The sequence below is a fragment of the Drosophila serrata genome, unplaced genomic scaffold, assembly GCF_035046125.1.
Source record: "Drosophila serrata isolate PLE 108 unplaced genomic scaffold, ASM3504612v1 contig_240, whole genome shotgun sequence".
NCBI lineage: Eukaryota > Metazoa > Arthropoda > Insecta > Diptera > Drosophilidae > Drosophila > Drosophila serrata.
This window is the reverse complement of record NW_028257138.1, coordinates 10,331,746-10,354,500: the sequence shown is the minus strand read 5'-3', so window position 1 is coordinate 10,354,500 and position 22,755 is coordinate 10,331,746. Positions and strand designations below refer to the sequence as shown.

The 22,755-nt window shown below is 37.5% G+C and overlaps 1 protein-coding gene and 2 non-coding genes across 3 annotated transcripts in view; 2 read left to right on the top strand and 1 right to left on the bottom strand.

Annotated features, from left to right (window-relative positions):
- Sema1a (semaphorin 1a) overlaps window positions 1–22,755 on the top strand; it is a 150,191-nt gene that overhangs the window by 114,552 nt on the left and 12,884 nt on the right. The window contains exons 5-11 of the mRNA XM_086831364.1: window positions 3,568–3,676; window positions 8,141–8,336; window positions 20,710–20,814; window positions 21,624–21,712; window positions 21,888–22,029; window positions 22,124–22,245; window positions 22,312–22,392. Of these exons, the coding sequence (XP_086687490.1) occupies window positions 3,568–3,676; window positions 8,141–8,336; window positions 20,710–20,814; window positions 21,624–21,712; window positions 21,888–22,029; window positions 22,124–22,245; window positions 22,312–22,392 (844 nt within the window). The remainder of the gene's footprint in view (window positions 1–3,567; window positions 3,677–8,140; window positions 8,337–20,709; window positions 20,815–21,623; window positions 21,713–21,887; window positions 22,030–22,123; window positions 22,246–22,311; window positions 22,393–22,755) is intronic.
- TRNAD-GUC (transfer RNA aspartic acid (anticodon GUC)) lies at window positions 13,743–13,814 on the top strand. The gene has a single exon. It is a non-coding gene; the product is annotated as a tRNA-Asp (tRNA).
- Window positions 14,126–14,197, bottom strand: TRNAD-GUC (transfer RNA aspartic acid (anticodon GUC)). Its single transcript has one exon. It is a non-coding gene; the product is annotated as a tRNA-Asp (tRNA).

Here is a 22,755-nt window from a genome sequence, read left to right as displayed (position 1 = left end):
ACTGCTTTGTGATATTTAAAGGCTTCCAAAAGCAAACTTTAATTATATTTTCTTGTACATGTATATATTGCACAATCCTTTTGTATATACTAGAGTATTTACCTAAAATATATTGATGCGAAACTGTGCTCATTTCGGTTCAAACCACGAATTATTTTGGGGCTCCATGGGCATCTACACAAACCGCAAATATTTGAAACCATGGCGTTGCCATCAAAATGCTCTCTCCGCAAAATGCTATTTCGCCTGATTTGCCTAGTTATCACACACACACATTGCTTTTGTATTTATCCTCATGTTCTAGTTAAAAATAATAATTGGAAAATATTTTAATGGGACTTCACAACCGATAGAAACAATTATCTTGGATAAGTTTTTACTTTTATGCAATTAATAAATGTATGGAAAATACTCTTGTTTTGCGGCTAAATACAAAATTAAATGGAAATTTAATAAAAAGTTAAATTTTTATATGCCATATATGGAATTTATAGCTAGCAAAATTTATTTTAAGCTGATCAAATAGTTATGCATTATTTCATTATTTTTAAATCTCGATCAAGATTATTCATCTAGTCTTTTCTAGTTCCATAAAATTCGAATATTCAACCAAATTGAGTACAAAATACACAAATATTTAGATGTTTTGCTGGGGGACCTGGTGTAGCCTCATTATCATCACCGTTTCATGCGACTAAATGTAAACGTTTTCATAGAGGAAGCTCGCACACATTCCCCTTTATATTTGCCAACTGCGTTTAAGCTGCATAATAATAAACTGCAAAGCAGCAGTGGCAACAACAAGGATTGTTGCTAAATGTGCAACTGCAGCAGCAGGAGCCAACGACACCATACACACTCTCTCTCACACACACAACACGGTGGAAAAGCGGTGGGAAATCCTTCGTAATCGTTGCGTTCAGCACTTGCAACAACAACAACAACAACTGGGGCAAACACTGCAACACTAACGCACTTCGCCGTGTGGAAAATATTTATGAGCTCGGTTTTCACGCCAAATGCGTTCTTTAAAATGCTCAACCATCCTGTTTCCTTGCTTCCCCCTGGTCTGCCATAGAGTTTTCCTTTGCCATTTTCCGCGACATTTTCACAAACGCTTGTGCCTGGCCTATATGTATGTGTGTTAAGCAATGCGCTAAAGTGTTTATATGTATTTGTGTACTTTGAAAGCCAGTAACTGCGATAGCAACGACTTACTAAAAAAAAAATAATAAGAAGAGGAAACAACAGATTTCCACAAGTGCAACATTAGGAAATTTCTACACTCTTTTTGTGGCGACTCTAAAAAATACCTGAGGTGCATTTTAAAGGTAATCTAAAAGAATTAAACTTAAGATTCTCAAGTACAAATTCCAGAACAAGCTGTTAAAAAGGCAAGGTTAAAGTTAAAAAAACAAGAAAGAAAATCTACTTGCAATTGACTTATAGGATAGAATGGGAATTCCATTAAAACTAAGTTATATTTATCTATATTTTTATATGACACTTATTCGACAAAATTAGGGGGTAAAATTCTCATAACTAAGCCAAAAAATGCATAAAATTCGATTCGGAAAGCTTTCCTGTGCTAGTTTTTATTAGGCTAATAAATCTGCACACCCAATTTAAAATGTAAAATATTCGACAATTTTTGAAAATTATCTTTACCATTATCTTTTTTCAAAAACTTGAAAAAAATTAAAAAAATTTTTTTTTCAACCGGACATAGCCAGATCGATTCGCCTCTTAATGCTGATCAATAATATATATCAAGAATATGGTCGGAAATGTCTTCTTCATATTTTTAAGCTTACAACTTAAATAAAAATACCCTTTAAGAATATAGAAAGGAGTACTTATGAGGTTCCTTGGCTGTAATTCCTGAGTTCAAATTCACCGACAAGGTGTTCTTAATAGCAAATAAAACATTAAGATTAATCAGTAAGTAAAAATAGGTCTTAAAAGGTTAAAGGTCTATAAGGATATATATATTTTTTTCACCAGCTGTTTCAAGCAAATATGTTAAGTTTAATCAGTCATTAAAAAGTAGTACTCTATCACTTGCTTTGTTTAAAAACGAAAACATATACTTTTATATGTTAATCCCCTAAATTAATCTTATTTAAGTAGCGTATTCAGTATTTAACTTCCGGTGGCATTACTTGCACAGTTCGCTCAACCCATTGGCACTGCCACCTGGCTTTCTGGTCCTGGCCCGACCCATTTCAGGACCCTTACCACCTGACTCTCCCTCTCTGTCCCCTCTATATATGCTAATTTGGTTCAGGACATTTTATATGTACTTGGGTGTACGCGTATATCGGGCTTTATATATATATACACGTGTATATGTGAGTATGTACTTGTCCTGGCAACAGGAGGCGGTGACAGCAGATGCAACGGAAGAGTGCAGCTGCAGCAACTTTGTAACGTTGCTATGTGGCCGTCATGATGTTGCTGATGGTGCATGTTCGTTTGAAGTTGCCGCCTTTGCCTTTCCATAATTAAAACGCGTTGCTTAATTGCCAAACAATGGAAGTGTGTCCTGTACAGCAAGGGGGGGTATCCTTTAACCCATTTAAAATCACAGTTGGTCAGTGGACTGGATAATAGGACTTAGCAACTTTTCTAATTAAACGTAAAGTGTATTTAATATTTAAATTAAATATATATTTAAATATATTTTAGTATATATTATAATATATATTTGCTAGGACAAATCAAAGGTTTCGCATAATTCTCCAATCTGTTATGCAAACCTCACAAAATGCCATAGAACCTATCTATCTCTGTTTTGCACCATATCTATGTATTTGTTTAACATTTTCCAGTCTTTTTGGCTGAATTCCAAACAACAAAAGGAAAAAATCATAATAAAATTCAGAAAGTTTCGATAAAGCTTGTCGTGTTATTCGAATGCAGGCTTTTCGGGTCGCTCGAATGCGGTGATGGCTGATTTCCTGACATGGCTTGGCAGCCATAAAATGCCCGACCAGAGTGCATCCACACACAAAGGTGCACTAACCGCACTCACACACACTCATACACACACACCCACACTCACGTAGTTGTGGTTTCAATAATCAATGAGTTGATTTTATGAAATTTACCCCCGCGTCGCCTCTCGCACTGCACACACAAAAGAGGAGGTTGGGCACCACATGTGAGTGTGCAAATTTTATTAACGAGAATTTTGGAATTTCTGCACAAATATCGCATTGAAGTAAGGGAGAGAGAGAGAGAGGGAGAGAAAGAGCAAAGGAAGGTGAAGGGTTAAAAGGCAAGCAAAACATAGAGAGCAGAGGCCTTTTTGTGGTCCTTGCTTGGAGGACCTCGTCCTGCGTGTTGATTGCCAGCACCGTAAAAAGGCCAAATGAATTTTAATTAATTTTTTAATTAATTCTCAGCAGCCACAAGCTGACCCCTTCACCCAGCTCTCTCTCACTGATAAGGTTGATAAAACGAAAACCGCACAAATTCTATCTGTGGGTTACATTTCCCCATTCTTACAATGTATGGGACTCCTTCTTATCGCATGTCTTTTGTGTCCTTTTTGTCTCTTTGCAGAAATACGGTTTTTAATTTAAGCATACACGATCTCACTGAGCAGCAGCGTTTGGTCTGGACATCGCCAGAGGATGACACCAAAATGTGTCTCGTCAAGGGAAAGGATGAGGTGAGTCAAATACATATTATTTTAAACCGTTTTTAGAGTATTTTCTCATAATAATATTCCCCTTAAAATCCAAAACCTTAATTCTTTAATACACATTTTGATGATTCCAAGTTCATTTTACCTTCAATATAAAATCGAATGAAAGCCAAGCAAAAGACAATTTCCTTTTTCCCTGAGAAATAAAATTTTTCGTGTTAGTTAGCAGCCAAAATATACAAATTTTTGTCAATGCTTTTTGTTGTTGTTCTCTCTGCTGTTTTATATAAACTTTTTAGCACTTTTGGACCCGATGGCCTTGCAATTTCCATTCCCATTTCCATTTCGATTTCAACTTTGGCTGCTGCTTCCGTTTTCCCAGCAAGAACAAGCTCTAAATAAAGTGTTTTCTTCGTCTCCCTTTCCCTGCCGCCATCTATCTTAGCGTTTTCTTTTTTTTCGCGCTAAAAAACATGGAAAACTATGGCCAAGGCAAGACAAGAAGAAATTGATTTATGCAACTTTTTCTGTTGCCTTGTCCTGGCCGTTGTTGTTTTGCCTCCACTCCTTTGTGGCTAAGAAGTCAGCAAAATTTTTTGAAAACCCCTCTTTACCACTGCTGTGTTGACCTATTAAGAAAGTGATTGCTGGTTGAGAAGGCAGGAGGCAGGAGGCAGTAAATGTCCTTAGGGAAGGTGGGCCAAAGGAACAGGAAACCTAAAGCAAACTTTTACTAATGGAAAAGCAAGTTTTGTGGACTTTAAAATGTGATTTTAATTGTTTGAACTACATACTTGTACTACTTTTGAAATAAAGAATGCTTAAGGTTAACATTTAGCTTAAAATAAAAACTTTGGATGCTAAGAATTATAAAAAGATTAAACGGAAATCGATTTATTTTCTTCAACAAAAAATTTAAATTTGATTTTTTATACAAAAAAGAGGCTAGTAATTTATTCTCTTATATTAATCCTAAAACTTGAGGTCAATTGAAGCCCAAAAAAGAGGATTTCCCTCCAACACTTCCGCCAGTTCCTTTGCCTTTATTTTTTGTGCATGCCCAAGTGCACTTCAAGTTTGGCTTTTTGCTCACGTAATTAGCCAACACTTGTTGGCCAACAGCGTGCCTTGGCAATTGTAAAGCCAGCAAGGGAACTCTCAGTGGCAGAGTGAACAAAAGGTAAGGCTAAGGCGAACCCAGAGCATTAGCAGGTGTAATTTGTTGAACTCAATTTGCCTTCACCTGAGCCAAGGAGAGAGGGAGTCACGTTATTTATGGCATCAGCAACGAAATTAAAGTTTCTTTAGATTTTCAGGGATGGCGTGCAGGATTGCCATTTCCCCAAAAAATAAATTGCATTTCTTTGGCTACGAAAATAGAAACGCAAAGGAAAGAAAAGTTCAAAATTTACAATTTTAATTAACTAGCATTTGGCCACTAATTTGAATGTGAATACGTCAACTTAATCAAGGCGATAATCAGCCGCAGGAACTGCAACTCAGAAAGCAACTCACGCCACATATAAAGTTATTTTAAACTTAAGTTTGCAGGGAATCCTTTTAAGTCAAAATCAGATTCCTGCCAAAGTCATGTTTGCTCCTTTTTTGTAATTTTTTTCCATTTGACTTTAACAGTTCACCGCCAGCTGGGTGTTAAATGTTTAATTAATTGATTTTTCTCTGGCTATTTTTTATTAAAACTACGTAAACACCGGTCCAGTCCCTCGAGTTGATGGTCAAAATGAGCAGCCAATATATATATTCGTTCACCTGGCAATGGGTGATTTATAAAAAATGCAAAGGGTGTCCTGGCACAAAATGAAAGATAAATATTTTTCTGTTCAAGGTGCCGAGTGAATTGAGCTTTAGGGATATTTCACAGGAAATAACCAGACCAAATAAGTCAAATAATCATTATAAATCTTCAATTTAATCAAAGGATAATAAGTAACAAGTTCGGTATATGTGAAAGTCAGGGAGGAAGTGAGGCTTCCGTTTCACAAAGCCAAAGTTCTTCTCCTGTTAGTTACCAAGACGGTTATTATCCTCATTACATCCATATACCGATCGGAGGCTTAATCGTCCATTTTCTGGGATTGACCACAAAGCATCGCCTACGTTTTCTTGTTTCCTCATTAAACATTCGATTTGGTTTGCAAATCGCTCCGTTTGCAGCATTTTCCCCTAGAACCCTAGAGGTGCAATTCGAAGACTGAAAAGGAGCAATTCCTTCTGAAGAGTCCGGTCGGTAGTTCGATTGGGGAAAATGCAGGTGAATTTATGCTGGGTTTTTGGCGAATACTTTGGCCTCTTCTTTTGTCTGCCAGGACATGCACACACACAGCATTGTGTTGTTGGCATCCTTCGTTTCATCAAACCTCAATTCACACAACTCATTTATCGGACTTGTTCGAGATGCTGCGGTGCCGTCTCCTTGGCTCCTTTCCAATCACAGGACATGCCAGTCAACTCGAAATAATCATTAAACGGAATATCGATTTAAAGTTGATACTTTAAGAAATTGAAACGAAGTAAATACAAATAATTGTAGGACTGCTTAAAATAGTATATATACATAACATGGCCAAGTCAGACGAAGTTACAATCCCAGGGCCATGGAAAAGTTCATTGTCAGCTGGGGTGGCGGGAAACTTCCTTGCAGAAAGTCTCTGAAAATATATTTTTGACTGCTGCCAAAGCGCCTGCAGGTAGGCAACAATTTCGTTAATGATACACAAACACGACACGCCCATAGAGCAATGAAGTCCTAGAGGACGGGACACGGAAAAGCCCGCTTTACTTGATAATTATACCCGCCGTTCGAAGGGAAGAAAAGGTTCTGAAAATAAGACAGTCAACATAGAAAGTTTTTGAGGATTTGCAGCTGTGACTTAAGTTTAAATATATGGGTACAAGCAATGAAAAAATAATACATTTCTATTTGGACATTTAATTCTGTGAGTTTGAAGAGCTTTATGTAATTATAGGTGTCAGTAGGAGATAGGTAGCTAAAATCCTTATAAAGTTCTGTATTTAATACACCTCTAAAATCGTACTTAAATTATACAAATTTTAATTTTATGGATACTTTGTCAGGCGATTAATACATGATAAATAATCAAATCAATAGATTTCTATTTATTATTTTCAATTTATTTTATTAAACGATTACCAGGTATTTTAGAGTCGAGTTCTTGCTTTCTTTCTAAATTAAATATTAATTACAGCCACAAGGCAAATATGAGATTACATTCTACATCCACATACGCTTTTCACATTTAAATATTTGCGCTCAATTAATATTAGCCAAATTATTTTCATACAACATTCCAGACTTTCATATAAACTAAATAAAAAGCATATTAAATCTAAATGGTTGGGATGAGAATCAAAAGTTTTGGCGCCAACTAAAAGCAACAAAAAATAAAATAAAATCAAATAAAATAAAATAATATTTATTAACAAACAGCAAAACACAAATAACAGCCGCTATATTTCAACAGCAAATTAATAAATTTCACAGTTAATTGCATTCTAAACAATGTCTGTTTGTGTATCCGGACGTCTGCTGTGCGTGTTAATTACCAGAGAAATAATGAAAACTACAACTTTACAACCAACCCCCATCCCAGTTTCATGTAATTGTTTTGTTAATTCGTTTAAATTTACGCACAAACAGTTGGCCGCACAAAACAGGGTCAGGGAACATGTTAAATATTTCAGGGCAATAAACTAAATTAAATACAAGACAGCCAGAACACAATTAGAAGACGAACTTGGCTTAAAGCTAAATATTCCAATTATGTGACTCAAATAATTGCCTATAAATATACAAATATTTCGGAGAAACTTTAAACTATTTAAAGACCCAACTTAAAATCCTGTGTAAAGCTGTGCCAATTAGTTGCACAATAACAAAAATGTATAATATTTAAATACAGGAATGAAAATGCTTGCAGGGAATATTTCTAATGATTTGTCATGTCAGAGTGCAAACACTTCCGGCCGTAATTGTGACACAGTGCGGGGGATGGGGGGCGGAGTACGCCGGAAATGTCATGCAACAATTTTCCGCCACTATGGGAAAAGTTACCGCCGTTCCACTAAATGGATAGCAAGTTGCGCATTTGCCTTTTAATATTTATTGGGTTGCGCACAGGTGCACACAGAGAGAGCCCCAGGATGCAGGAATCAGAAACCAGAACACACAGAAATTCCACCATCTGCATGCAGTCGAACACATTCGTTGTTTGTTTTTTGAACAACAAGCACTAAATATCTCAATTGGTGAACATTTATGCAAAACAGATAGTCGGAGCATAGACTTTGACCTCTTTACCCGGAGGTCAACAAAGAGTACTAAACAGACTGAATAAACTTTGATTCTGCTGTGGAATTTTCAGTTGAAAAGATAAAATATTATTTAATACTTTCGATATGTGAAAATATACATAATTTACTCAACTCTTTCCTTTAATCCCCTTTCAGGAGGCCTGCCAGAACTATATTCGCATCATGGTGGTGCCATCGCCGGGTCGCCTCTTCGTTTGTGGCACCAACTCCTTCCGGCCCATGTGCAACACGTACCTCATCAGCGAAAGCAACTACACCCTGGAGGCCACCAAGAATGGCCAGGCTGTCTGCCCCTATGATCCCCGTCACAACTCCACCTCAGTGCTGGCTGGTAAGTGCCCCATCTATTCAGTTATTAAATTCCTTTAGTCAAAAACTAACCATAAAAATATATAGTTTCGCAAAAAAAACGTACTTTCGTGACACTTTACGTACTGAATTTCGTGTTGTCGATGATTTGGAAGTCGGTCATCATTTTTTATGTAGCCTGGCAGTTCTTAAAAGTTATGATACCTGCTTTCTAAGGATATAAGTGATGTTTAGTGCATTATTGAATTTTTGGTTAAAAGTATAAGTAATAAACCATAAAACCATAGCAACTAAAGTATGCATTTAAATAGCAGAAAATAGATCAAAGTTAAACCTCTAAAGCAAGCATTAAACTAGCATAAAATATCACAAATTAAACAAGAAACGAAACTAACATCGAAAAGACTAGGTTTATATATTTTTGCATTTTCCAAATGAATAACAGATGCAGGGACCATTGTGCTAACCTACTGCAAGATTTTTTGAAGAATATTACTCATACGCAGTGTTGGCATTTCTCAGAAAGTACTTCGTTTGGTTGAAGAAAAATATGTTATTAATAATTTATTTATTTATATTATATATATTTATAAAATCCCAATCTAAAGTATCTATATAATTTATATTTAATCCTTGTAAGCTTATTTTTATTTATGTTTTAAATATTTATGTTTTAAATAAAAAAAAGCTTACAAGGATTAAATATAATTACTCATACGCAATGTTGTCATTTCTTAGAAAGGATTTTGTTTGCTTGATAAAAAATATTTTATTTGTAATTTATTGACTTATAAAATCCCCATATCAATTATTTACAAATATATTATTTAATATTAGTAAGCTTTTTTTATTTGAAAAATAATATTACTCATACGCAGTGTTGTCATTTTCTAGAATGGATTTCGGTTGCTTGAAGAAATATGTTATTGATAGTGTATTGATTTATAAAATCCTCAATCAAGTATTTTTATACATTTTATTTAATATTTGAAAGCTTTTTTATTTAAAAAATAATATTACTCATACGCAGTGTTGCCATTTTTCAGAAGGTATTTTTCCTTGACTTTTTGAATAAAATCATAATAATATTTTAACATAATGCAAGAAATGAAACTATCTATCGTTCATGACTATGTTTGAAATATTCGCATTCCTTGAATAATTATTTATTGATATTTTATATCGGAACTTAAAACTTTAAAGCAAAGCTATGAAGGAAAAAAATACTTGTTTTGGGATGCAACACAAAGTCCAGAATGACTTTTTCTAGTGAACCTTTTTAACACATCCACAAGCACCCATTTTGCTGCTGTTCTGTGTCCCTTACAGAATATGTATATTCCTTGTTTTGTTGTTATGCGGTCCGAATAATTTATTGTGAACGACCATTTTGTATGCGAATTGTCCATTTTGCTCTGCCTGTTATCGCCATTTGCAACACGAGGGAAAAATGCAAGGAATTCAGGCCCGGCCGAGTTCTGTCCAAATGTTACTATGAGAGAAAATGAGAGAGTGTGGAAAAGGACTCATCGCATTGCCTTCCTGCCATGTAAATCGGCTGAAAATTGTCATTCATCATGCAATACCTCTCTTACGTGAGCACTCCACCTCCACTGCCTCTATTTATTTTTTGTGCACTCTTCACCAAAGAGCAGGAGGAGGTCGGTCACATGATAAATTTTTAGTATTATTTGTTGGGCTGCACCGTCTGCGAACCTGCAAATTATGTGAGAAATGTATTTTCAGTTTTCACGGACTGTTATGCCTACCATAAATGATAAAAGATTTCGCAAAAAATATTATATATCTCATATGATCGCGATATGATGGATATTTATGACCCAAAGACCAGGTGTGTTAAGTGACCTGGTTTCCAGGTACTGAAAAGGGAGTTTAATTAAAATTTTAAAAGGGATTATAATATAACTATTTACCTTCTAGAGCTCTCTTACTTCCTTGTTATTTATTCTTCTGAAAAGAAGTGTCAGGACCTCCTTAAGTTTCTCCTTATCTAAATTTGAAGAGCAGCACCCCATGCAGCTTTATTTTTGCTCACTTCCTTGGCAACCAGAAGCTCAGCCAATAAACAAGCGCATTTGCTGGCTGCATCCTGCGGGCAATATCCTTGCTCCTTTCACCTCTCTCTCTCTCTGAAATCCCGGTGAAAAGTGGCCAGCAAAGTCATAGTTTTGATAATATTTCCACTTGGCACCCATAAATCGACATTCTTTGCCGCCATGTTGTGAAGTTTTCGCGATGTGATTTGTTTGCATTTCATTGTCTGCAGCCCCCGAAAACTTTGCCAGGACTCTCTGTGTGAGTGTGTGAGTGTGAGAGCAGCGAATAGATATAATATCGATAAACGTTTATAACTAACTTGAGAGTGTGTGTGTGAGTGTGTTGTGTTCGCTCGCCCGTGTGGCTCCATCCGTGTGAGAGGTTTCCAAGTGTTGCCACCAACTTCCGCCGGATGCAGCTGTGTGGGGAGAGGGGGTATGGGGAGGCATACATGCTAGTGTGTGTGTTGGCAACTTGCCCACTTTCCATGACCCCCGATATACCCCGCAATTCCCCCCACCCAATGTGGGTCATAAGAGTTTATCATCAACAAGCTGCCACATCCTGGCCAAAAAGGAAAAAAGGAACCAGCCAAACCTGAAGCTGTTGTCAGCCGCCATTTTCTTTATTGCTTGCAGCCATTTATGCACCCATTACATTTTACACCACCAAGGGTATATTGGTTTTCTGTCAAAAGTATCGGAAATATTTGATAACGAGAAATTGAGAGAGGTTTGTGGGAGTTTTTAAAATATGCAAATGTTATGACTCTACTTATGATTGTTGTTAGATTTTATATTTCTAAGCTGGCTTTTTCTTTTAAATACTAAAAACAAGCTACTGAATAAATGAATATATTTAATAATTAAATATACATAAATTCTGTTAACATATGAATAAATATAGCACTTGTTATATCAATTGTTGTCTTACTAGGAATTCCCCAAACCCTCTCATATTTCTATATTTTCTCGCAACCTCCCAATACCCTCTACTTTGTTCTTATTCCACTTTGATTTCCCTTCATGGTGCTAATATTAAATCGACATTTTTACATACACAACCCCCCTCCACGTCCCCGCACAGCCACCGGCGTCTTTAGTCATTTGCTGGCTGTCAGTTTTCCAGCGCTCTCCTTGCGCCAGGATTTAAGGATATTCTGGCCAGAGTTTTGGGGGCCTTGGTTAGCCCGGGCCATGTTGTTTAGATTACAAATTGCCCCGGACAGAGGCGTCACATAAAAAACCCCCTCCTTAAAAAAAAACAAAAAACAACAACAATGGTCGAAGAGAGTCTAGGAAAGTTCCAACTTGCAAACAAAAATAATAAAAAATAGTACAGAAAAAAGTCGCCGAAAAAACCAGAACAAGCTGAAAAATGTTATCAATTCAGTTTTTATTCGTGACAGGGCGTTGATGCCATGGGTTGACGTGGGCGTGGTCGGTAACTGGCACAAAAGTTTCCCAAACCCCCCTCCCCCCACACACCCCAGATTTTCCCCCCTCGATAGCCCAGTTTTTCTAACGCTTTTGCGCAAAAAAAAAAAAAAAAGTTCGTGGACAACATTTTTGTGCCAATTTCGCTGTAAAAATATTTTTGTAACCATGATGAAGTTTTCAATTGCTTTTTCCACCAATATACGACATCAGGCCAACTCAACTTCGTCGCAGCCCCCTCTGTTCCTTCACCTCGCCTCAATATGGCGGAAGGAATCTATTTTCGTTCGATTTAAAAAGTGCATGTGAAATAAATTTCTATAGCCTGACACTGTCAAGCCATTGAGATCAGCCAGTGAACAAAACTTTTCCCCAATAGAAAAATAGAAATTAAAAACGCCAACGGAGAGGAAGGAACCAAAATAATAGACAAACCGAATGACATTTCGGAAAAGGTGCTGCAGGGGAAACACGTATTAGCCGGGCTTGTTCGTTTAATTTGTTAAATGTTTTCATTGTGAATTAAGATTTGAGGAAAGGAAGCACAGTCTTCACAGGAGAAGTTATTTAAATTCCAAAAAGCATTTCTAATGCCACACTTGACATTCTCTTCAGATTTAAAATAAATCAAAAATACCCTTAAGCTTTAGCAAAGTGCCAAAGGGTTTTTCGATTGCCTTCAATTTATTCAGTTTGTAATTCCCAAAGGCTTTTTCCTAAAATCTTCTCTCAACACTCTCAATATATTACAAGACATTATTGTGTTAACCAAACGTCCGTTTTTCGTGGCTTTGAATATTAAACGCAAAGTATCACGTAGATTTCTGGCCTTTTGTGGCACTTGAAAATATGGCTTAAATGTCTTACCAATTCGCACACGCCTCAGGAAACAATGCGAAGAATAGTAATAAATAATTTATAACTGCGCATTTGCCACATTAATCACGAGCCAACGCTGCCGGCATCCCAGCATCCTTGGGAGCGGTAAAGAGGGGATTCAAGGAAGGAAGAAAAAACTCGAAAATGGCCAACAGCGGCAAATCCCTTGCCGGGAAAAGTTTGTCCCCGCTTTCCCCCAAAAAAGGCCGACGCATATTAATTTCGGCGCACTGAGGACTCAGGACCCAGGACCCAGGGAGACACAACCCCATCCAGTTACACGACCGACCGTAAATTCTCAGGCACAGCGAAGCGTACAAATTGCCATCACTTGCGTTCAATTTTAGACTTTTCCAAGCAAATGCACAAACGCGATTAAAATGCTGACGAATGGCGGAGAACGGGACGCAGGACATGGCGGGGGGAGGGGGGAGCTAGGGTCGGACATTGGCGCCAGCGGAAAATGTCAAGGACTCGGCAGGACATCGCATAGACTTGTGAACCGGGAACACACGGCTGAAAAACAGGTCCAAGCTGCATTTGCATATCCTCACAGACCGCTTCAATTTCACACCGTGTTGGCATTTTCATCCTTTACGAATCCTGCTGTCCTGCATCTCCACTAAAGCCCCACCCACGCGATATATTCCGTTGAATTTTTGAGGGGGGCTACAGTTTTCGGGAATTTAAAGCTTTGGAAATTTAAGATATATAAGTATTATACTTTGTTGGAATTTATATTGCATTTAAGTTATGCATTTTAAAAGGAATATATTATATTGTATATTATATTATATAATATATTTTTTCTGTACTTCTAACAAAGCATTTAACATGTTTTTATATGCGTGCCCAACAAATTTCAAAGTTCCCAAAAATCCTACTTCTTTAAAGGGTATTTTTAATAGGTTTATAAATTTGAATATATAATATATTCAGTTTATGATCATCTATAAATAAGTCACTTCTAATTTTGATTATATTAGTGATGAATAAGAACGATAAGAGAAAGTTACCTGAGAATTAAAATTATCTTGGGTTGATTTAAACCGACATCCTCGATAGTATAGTGGTTAGTATCCCCGCCTGTCACGCGGGAGACCGGGGTTCAATTCCCCGTCGGGGAGATATATCAGGACTATGTTCTTTTTTTTTATTGATTTTACATATGAGAATATAGTTAAAAGCTTTAATTCATATAAAATAAATTTTTTTTTGCAATAGAGTATAAGAATTACATACAAATCTATTCCTATTTTCATATTTAAAGTCTGTCAAGTTCCCTTATTACCTTGTATTTGATTGATTCTAACTTAAAAAAGAATCTAAAATCATTATACTTGAAAACTATTAAATATTTAACATTACTACAAAATAAAAAAATAACTAATGAAGTTAAAATAAATTAATAATGTTCAAAAAAGAATCTTCCATCCGTCTCCCCGACGGGGAATTGAACCCCGGTCTCCCGCGTGACAGGCGGGGATACTAACCACTATACTATCGAGGATGTTGATATATAACTATAAAAATTAATGCCCTAGGATACCGATTAGGATCGCTCTCTGCTGCTGGCCTAATTTATTTATTTAATAATTAAGGACCACTTTGCCGCATCATTTGCTTTTTATAAGCATTTCTTCTTGATGCTGCTGTTGGTTTTACTTGGGGGTCGTTAAAAAGTAAGGGAGAGCTAATTTATTTTAGCCAACTTAAATTGGCTTAGGCGAATGGCCAGAAGAAAACAAATGGCGCGTTATCTGAAAACCAAAGCCCGCTGAAAGGATGGCCCTGGTCACAGTGCGGGTGCAATGCAAAATGAAAACAACAGCGGCAACTACGACAACGAAAAAAATAAAATAAAAATAACAACTGTCAGTTTCATTAAAACAATGAAATCTACTAAGAGCCAAAAGTTTAAATGAGCGTCTAACAACTGCAAAGGATAAAAGGACACCAGCACGAAACATACATACATCTACAAGGGCTCTCGTGAAAAAAAGCGAGCCAAAAGCGAGTCTGCAGTAAAATATGTACTCGAAAACAAAGTCCAAACAATAAACCAAATGGCGAAAAACAGAAAAAGCAAAACATTTAAGAGAAAAAACCAAAGTAAAAAGGACCAAACAAGCACAGCTTGTGACCCTTTTTAGCGAGCCCTTCGCTGGCTTTCTTTACCCATTCTTAACTTAAGACAAAAACAAAACAAAAACAAAAAAAGAAAACATTACAAGAAACAATTAGCTGCTAAAAATGGGGGCAACAGGACAGCAGCTATTCCTTTTCTTCAGTTCAGCTGATCCCTGAAATATGGGAGACATTTAAGTGACAAGTCCTTGGGTGTATTTTTTAAGGTGTATGACCCTCGAGGAAATGTCCATAATTAAAAGCAGTACCTTAATTATAGACACGGCTTTCAAGTCTTAAGTTACTCGTAATTCAAATAATTAAAACTCATTACAAAGGTTGTTTTGGAGTGAAAATCTTAAGAGACATTTAATGCCCAAAGATACTTAGAACTGCATAAATATAAGAATATAATATAATATATTTACCATATATATTTTCGGTAATAGGTTTTCAGTTCTTTCTGGAAAATAATTTGAAAATATCTGCCTTTAAGTTGTTTCGGAAAAGCCCTGTTTAAGTCACTCTATTCCTCTGTTATCGCTCCCTTTTTTCCATTTTCTTTCATTCCTTCCTGTTAATCTTGCTTCCTTTCTGAATTTCCAATTAGACACCCAAGTCAATGGAAATCTCCCTCATATGCTAGAATTTTACAATGTTAAAGTCTGTGAGTCTTGTACTAATTAAGGTCCCAGTAAGAATATTAGATCAGACATTCTCCGTAGGCTGAACCAACAGCTTGAATTTGAGGGTTTTATCAGGATGCTGTTTGCTTTTCCTGCTTTTCCTTTCTCCGGAAGAGCAGAAGCTACTTATCAGGCTTTTCCCATAAAGTTTAGCAGGAAAAGTTAAAAGCTGATCAAGAATATATGTATGATTTATAGGGTCGGAAATGATTCTTTCACTGTGTTTGAGGCTTCTGACTGACTGCAAGGGTATAAAAATACTAAAAGAAACATAATTGAACACATTTTTCTTGCTCGCGAGTGCAACTTTTGTTCTTTTCGTTGCCAATGCCAATTTTCGCTGCCAAATCTGTGTGAGCCATTTAACCGCAGATACATACATTAAAAACGCTCCCAAGAAATCCTGCAAGCCAAGAAAGACCATTGGCAAGCTTAAGCTGGAAAACATTGGCCCCAGGCCATTACTTGAATATCCATTTTATAGGGGAGAAAGACAGGAAGCAACATTAGCTTTTAATTCGATCGTTTCTAAGCGATTCCCAGTGGCAGATGCATCTGGAGATGCAAATCTGGTTAAAGTGGCAGGCCGAGAGCAGGGCAGTCGGAGCTGATAATTGTGGTGCGCCAATAAAAAGAGAATTAAGCTAATTGCCAAATTTTCCAAAATCCCCTCCCGGCCTCCCCTCCCAAAAAAGCCAACAGAAATGGGAAACTCTAGTTGGCTAAAACAAGGAATAATAAAAGTGGAGCAAACGAAATGTGAATCTGCTGCAAGCGCACATGTTTCCAAAAACTTTTCTTCAAGTTCTCTCCCCACGTCCCCCAAAAATGGCACCCACTCCTCCAATTTGGGCATCCAACGTCTCTGCATTTCCATCGAAGGAGTACAAGTGAAATGTAATTAGAGCCAAAAATTGATAACACAAAAAATGGGGAAAAGGAAAATTGTCTGTTCACTGGGCTCTTAGCCAGCGAGTGTAATTAAAGCCTTAACTGAAGCGATATTGTAGCCTGCAAGTCGAGGTCAGGCTTAAGATGGGGCTTTCATGCCTTTTGAAACTGGGTCAGCCGGCCCTGAAGTGGTAATTATCTTAATTGATAGGTAACATACGCTCTCTAAAAGCAAATCCTGACTAAAAAGGAAGTAGAACATTATAAAGAGAGATTGGTAATGGAATTTTAAATCAAAATGTTACTTGAAATCCTTGTAAATGAAAAAATTTTAATAGGATTCCTGCTTAGTTAGATAATAATTTGTTAAGTATTTAAATATTTAACATTGCTTCATCCCCAAAATGCTAAATTTTTAAAAGATAATCTGATTTTTAAATCATTTTTAGGAGTAAGCAACAGGTTCCTTGTCTAGGTGGATTCACTTTCACCACAGAGGCCCATCAGCAAAGAGTTTATGAGTTAAAAAAGACAACCTTGTTAACAATCTATAAAGATTATAAGCCTTAAAAATGTGAAAAATCCATTTCCTCTAATGGGATAATGACTCCCATACTTTATTTTTTATAACTACATATAATTATATCCAAAAAAAATGATAAGACTGCACGAACATTTCCATCACTTGCCTGGTCATTTCCATCAAATTAAGCAATTAACCGGATTGCAAACTCAACTGACGATTGCACTCGAAATAACTATGCTAAAATACATTGAAGTGCATAATGAAAACGTACACGGAGCGTAATTACTCCTAAGCGGGCTATTTAATCAAGGGCCTTACACTCGGACTCACGCAGGCATGAATGTTCGTATGAATATCCGTATATATGAGAACGTTATTCAAGGCATTAAGTAGGGGAACCCCCAAAAAAACAATGTTTGCTCCTAGACCCTGAAAAAAAGGAAGGAAATTACACACACTCGCTGAGTTTCGTGTATGTGTTAGATATGAAATATTTAAAACACAACGTTTCGGTAATAAAGCTCAGCCCAGTCCCGGTGGTGCCCTCGTTATTTTAGCCCTCTGTCCCCTCCTCTGTCCGTTCTCTGTCATTGAAAATGAGTGTAATTTATGTATTAGCATGTGCCAGAGTGTGTGTGTGTGTGTGTGCCAGCCGCATAATAAAACATGCAAAAATATGCAAATTGCCGCAGTCAACGCGATGAACTTTCATTACGCCTTGTTCTCGTCACTCTAAAGACCATTTTCCGTTTCCATCGACTATATATGTATACACCTCCCTTCATCCTTTCAACCCTGGCAGGCGACGCAGGAAAATCGATTAAATCACTTAAAGAGTTTATCGAACTTTAGGCCAGAGTCAAAGAAACAGAGAAATCGCTTGAAAATTCATTCAAGAACCTCCTATTTTGAGAGCTCCGTGCAGGGAAAAGGCCTAAACAAAAAGAAGACACAACCGATGTGCATAATTTTTGCACGCTAGATTGTCATTTAAAATGAGTTAAGACCGGCCTGCAATTGCTGCAATGCGGTAAAGTACCCAGAGCTCCACGACACGGGTTGGATTTGGAAGTCTAAGTCCTGGCCTCTCCTGTCCTGGCGTCGTCAGGTAACTGGCGTTATAATGAGCAAACAATAAAAGCAAACGTCCCAGCACGAAACAATGATGGCGGACAGAAAAGGATGGCAGGATATACTCACACACACACACTCACACTCACACAAACAAAAACCAATTAGATGCAACGACGACAAGGACGAGGAGGACGAAGGCCAAAAGTGCCAGCGCAACTTTTCGTGTCCTGTCGATGTTGCGACAAGTCCATCCACGCTGGGTCGATGGGTCGTCGGATTGCTGGAGGGGCATAAAGGTCCTGTCCCATCATCCATTGTGCACCTTGTTAGTGAAAGCCAAAGAAAGCACCGTCATCACAGTCAAACAAAACACACACACACACACAAAATAGAAGCAAAAGATTTTGCTAAATAAAAAACTAAAACAATGGCAGCATTCGGTTGCCATGCTAATTGCATTCTCATTGTTAATTACTTTGCATTTGAGCAACAAATGGCAAAGGGAACTTTAAATTTTGGGAACTGAGTTTAAATATATTTTTTGAAAGGGTTTGTAGAAGATTTTATTACAAGAGAAAGTTATTACTTAAACAAGTAGCTTTTTTAATTCGTTAAAATGTTAAATTGTAGGTTTTTCTTAATTCAAACCACAAACATGGGCTCCCCTCTGTTCTTTTATTCAAATTTAAATATTACTTTAGCAAAGGGATTTTCAATTTTCAAGATTTTTGATTTAAAGCTCCCAACCTCTCAGCCTCTCTGGCTCCCCATTAACTCCTCTTGGGAAATTGTTTTTATTGGCCGTTAGCCTCACCTGTCCTTCGTCCAACCCCCCTCTTCTTTTACCCTAATTCTGGGGGGTTTTTCGGTACTTCCCCTCCCGAAATGCGAGAGACGCTTTCACTTTTCACTCACCGCGTGACTTTTACAGCCTCTTAATTTAAGCACTCGCCTGGCTTTTGAATGGTGGAGCCAGCCAGGGGGATGGTTTTTTCCTAGGGGGGAAAATTAATTTGTTGCAGACGACGCTTTTAATGTGGCTTTTTGTTGAATTAATGTAGCATTCGCTAGTAGCTACCCCCTCTTGGTTCTACTCATTTCCCTGGCACACGTTCTCGTCACGTAATTCGCATTTTCCATTTCCCGGCTTTTTCGGTGGAGCTGCCGTAATGCCACGCCCACGTGCCAGCACTGTAAATTTGATAGATTACAACAGGGGCCAGGACGATGGTGTAGGCCAAACCGAAAAAACATGACCAAAAATCACAAAATGCGCTCAGCTTGCCAAGGCCATCAGCATGAAATTCTATTGAAATTGCCTCCCCCTTGATGCTCCCCAGAAAAAAACCCATAAACATGCAATTTTCGGCTACGGTTTTGCATAAAACCAAGCCATGATGATCACACCGAGAGAGCTCTGACCTAAAATAACACTTTGCATGTTGGGTTTTTGAGTATTTAGTAATCGATATTAAGGATATTGATTGTTTGAACAATAGAAATTGAAATTGTAGTATAATTTGTTAACATTTTGAATTCCTTTGATTAAAGTTCCTTTTCAGAAACCTTTCCTTAAAGAAGTCAGATTTTTATTTATTAACAAGAACTTATTTCTTCCAGTCTTATTTTCAAAACTCTTTAGGCTAGTTTTTAGTGTGTTTTCTTTGAGTTTATTTGCTTTGTTATATCAATATCAATATTATTATTTAATCGATACAAGAACTGTTTGATTTTCTCAAGTCTGCAATTCTCTTAATATATTTGTCTGGAGATCCAAATCTTTCATTGAGCCTTTTGATGATTGCATTGCGTTCATGGTGAGTTTGTGTGGATATGGTAAAAGTGCCTGGCAGTTCGATGCCGTCAGTAAAGCCATTTCCGGCCAGACAATAAACGGGCGCTGCTTGGCATTTCCGGTTCTGTTGTGCTGTCCTGTTGTTCGGCTTTTTCCATATTTCTTTTGCCTTTGCTATTGCCTTTGCCTTTATTTCATCCATCGCACACCACCAGTGCCTTGACAAGGACAAAGAAAAACGCCGAAGCGCCTGTGACAGGAGGAGCGCCAGGCAATCCGCTGCACAAACAGAAATCAGAACGGCGAAATAAAAACAAGAAAATCTCATTTATCTTCTCGACTATGTGGCCGCAGGCGCATTCAATGCCTTTTGCCCGAGAAGGCATGTCAAAAGTTTCCTCTTCCCCTCCGTGAGATGTTGTTGTCGTTTAGCTTAATGGAATTTGGCGCTAAGATTTATCCAGACAACAGGGCGTATGAGTGTGTTGTGTGTGTTGACTTGGAGCAATTGATAAATACTTTATAATATCCTCCATGTATTTTCCTTTTCGCCGGACACTTTAATGCATAATAAGTACGAGGTGAGCGATTTGTAAGGAAAATTGGATCGGGAAAATGTGCTATATTGTGCAGGTAATAGAATGTGGCACATAATTGACGTTTATCTGTGACATTGTTTGCCAAGATGAAGCCACATTTAAGTGGCTAAATGTTTTTCTCTTCATTCTTGACATCTTTTTGAAAGTTATTCAATTTTATTTGCTAATCTATGACACAGCATATTTGATAAGAGAATTTATCACAAAATAGTAACAAAGCCAAGCTGCACAGCTTGACATGTCTTTGTGTTATTTTGTATATTGTATTTAATAAACCTTTTACTGTATTTAATTAAATTGAATTCATTTTCTCCCTTTTTGCAGACAATGAACTGTATTCCGGCACCGTGGCAGACTTCAGTGGCAGCGATCCGATTATTTACAGGGAACCATTGCAGACGGAACAGTATGACAGCCTGAGTCTCAACGGTAAGTTGTAGCCGCGACGCACGATTGTAGCCACTTGTGGTAATTGAAAAACGTCAAGGATCCTGTCAGGATGGCGCTTCCGCTTTATTAGCGCAATGCGGCAGGAGGGAGGGGTGGGGCTCTTCCTCCCCTTCCGGTTGCAGCTGCCCGATGTCCTGTCGAATGTCAGTTAGCGATTGCGTGCAATTGCCTTTTGCATATTTCAAGAGTCCCGGGGCCAGCTGGCGTTGGCCATGTACAAGCTTCCATTAACTGAATCTGAATCCTGAATAGACATGGCACGTGCTACTGTCATTTGCAACCACGAAGAAGATGTGTGCGTTCAGACTGACTTCATAAATAATATTGAAGAGGGCCAAAGAGGGGAGTCTGCCTGACTCATGGGGTTCTCTTAAGGTGCTTTGAAATGAAAACAATATCTTTAAACTGAGCAAAGTTTGCCTTAAAAGTACATGTAAATCTATTGTAAATATTTATAGTGTAAATACAAACTTTAGGCTTTAAAGTATTTCTGTGTAAAAGTGACTTAATCACACACACATCCTAGTTCAGCCCCAATCCTTAGTTAATGCATATCAATGAACCCATTCACATGTCCATCCATAAACTCTATATTACCGACTGATGTCACATAAAAAGCCAGTATGAAACCCAAAAGCGTGCATCACAATTTCATGAAAATTGACGATACACGAAAAGGAAAAGCCATAAAAATGTTTACAATCTCGAAAACTATAAATAAATTTTGATGACTAAACTGTTTTTATCATTTTTTCGTCTCATTTTCATTTTGTTTTTCATTTTTGCAGCGCCCAACTTTGTGAGCTCATTTACCCAAGGAGATTTTGTATATTTCTTCTTTCGCGAAACCGCTGTGGAGTTTATCAATTGTGGCAAGGTAAGGAATGGAGTTTTCCAATCAATTTCAAGGGTCCCGAAATCAATGCCAAATAAGCAGAAATACAAGTAAAATAACTGCTGATGTCTCGCATTTGTCAACGGACTATCCTGAAGATTTGTCCTGGCTTCAAGCGGAGTTGAATTAATATCTTATCTGAACGTTATCCTTTCAGGCGATTTATTCGCGCGTTGCCCGCGTCTGCAAGTGGGACAAAGGTGGCCCGCATCGTTTCCGCAACCGCTGGACATCCTTCCTTAAGTCCCGCCTCAACTGCTCCATTCCGGGCGATTATCCTTTCTACTTTAACGAAATCCGTAAGTTCTTGGGTTTAAATTAAGGTTTTTTGAGCATAATCTTATTAGTTTATAATTACATTAAATTGAATTTAATCATTGTTTTTACTCTTAGAATCTGCTAGCAATCTGGTGGAGGGACAGTATGGTGCAATGAGCTCTAAGTTGATCTATGGAGTCTTCAATACACCTACCAACTCAATTCCTGGCTCGGCAGTTTGTGCATTTGCCTTACAGGTAAGTCTTTGAATTACATTTTCTACAAATTTAGAATTAAATACGATGATTTTCTTCCTTCCACAGGACATTGCCGATACGTTTGAGGGCCAGTTTAAGGAACAGAGCGGCATCAACTCCAACTGGCTGCCGGTAAACAATGCCAAGGTGAGTCCTTTCCCGCATAAGTATTAATCCCAAACCCTAAACTTACTTCGAGACCGCACTTTAGCGCAGATGTTGCCCAGAAAATTTATGACTTACGGCCGCCGTGCCATAAAAATATTGAGAAGAAAATGTATTCTCCGTTTGGCACAAAATTTGCATTTGCATCTCGAATGCTTTTGCCAATTTCCCACAGATGACTGCACATGTCGCCATCGATTTGTGGTTTTGCCCAAGTTGGGGGATATTTTCCAAAATGCCAAGAAATGCATATAATATTTTTATTCAAACTGCTTGCTGAAAGATTTTAATAGTAACTATTCTTAGACTTTTTTGATGCTATCTACATATATATTTTCTTTTATA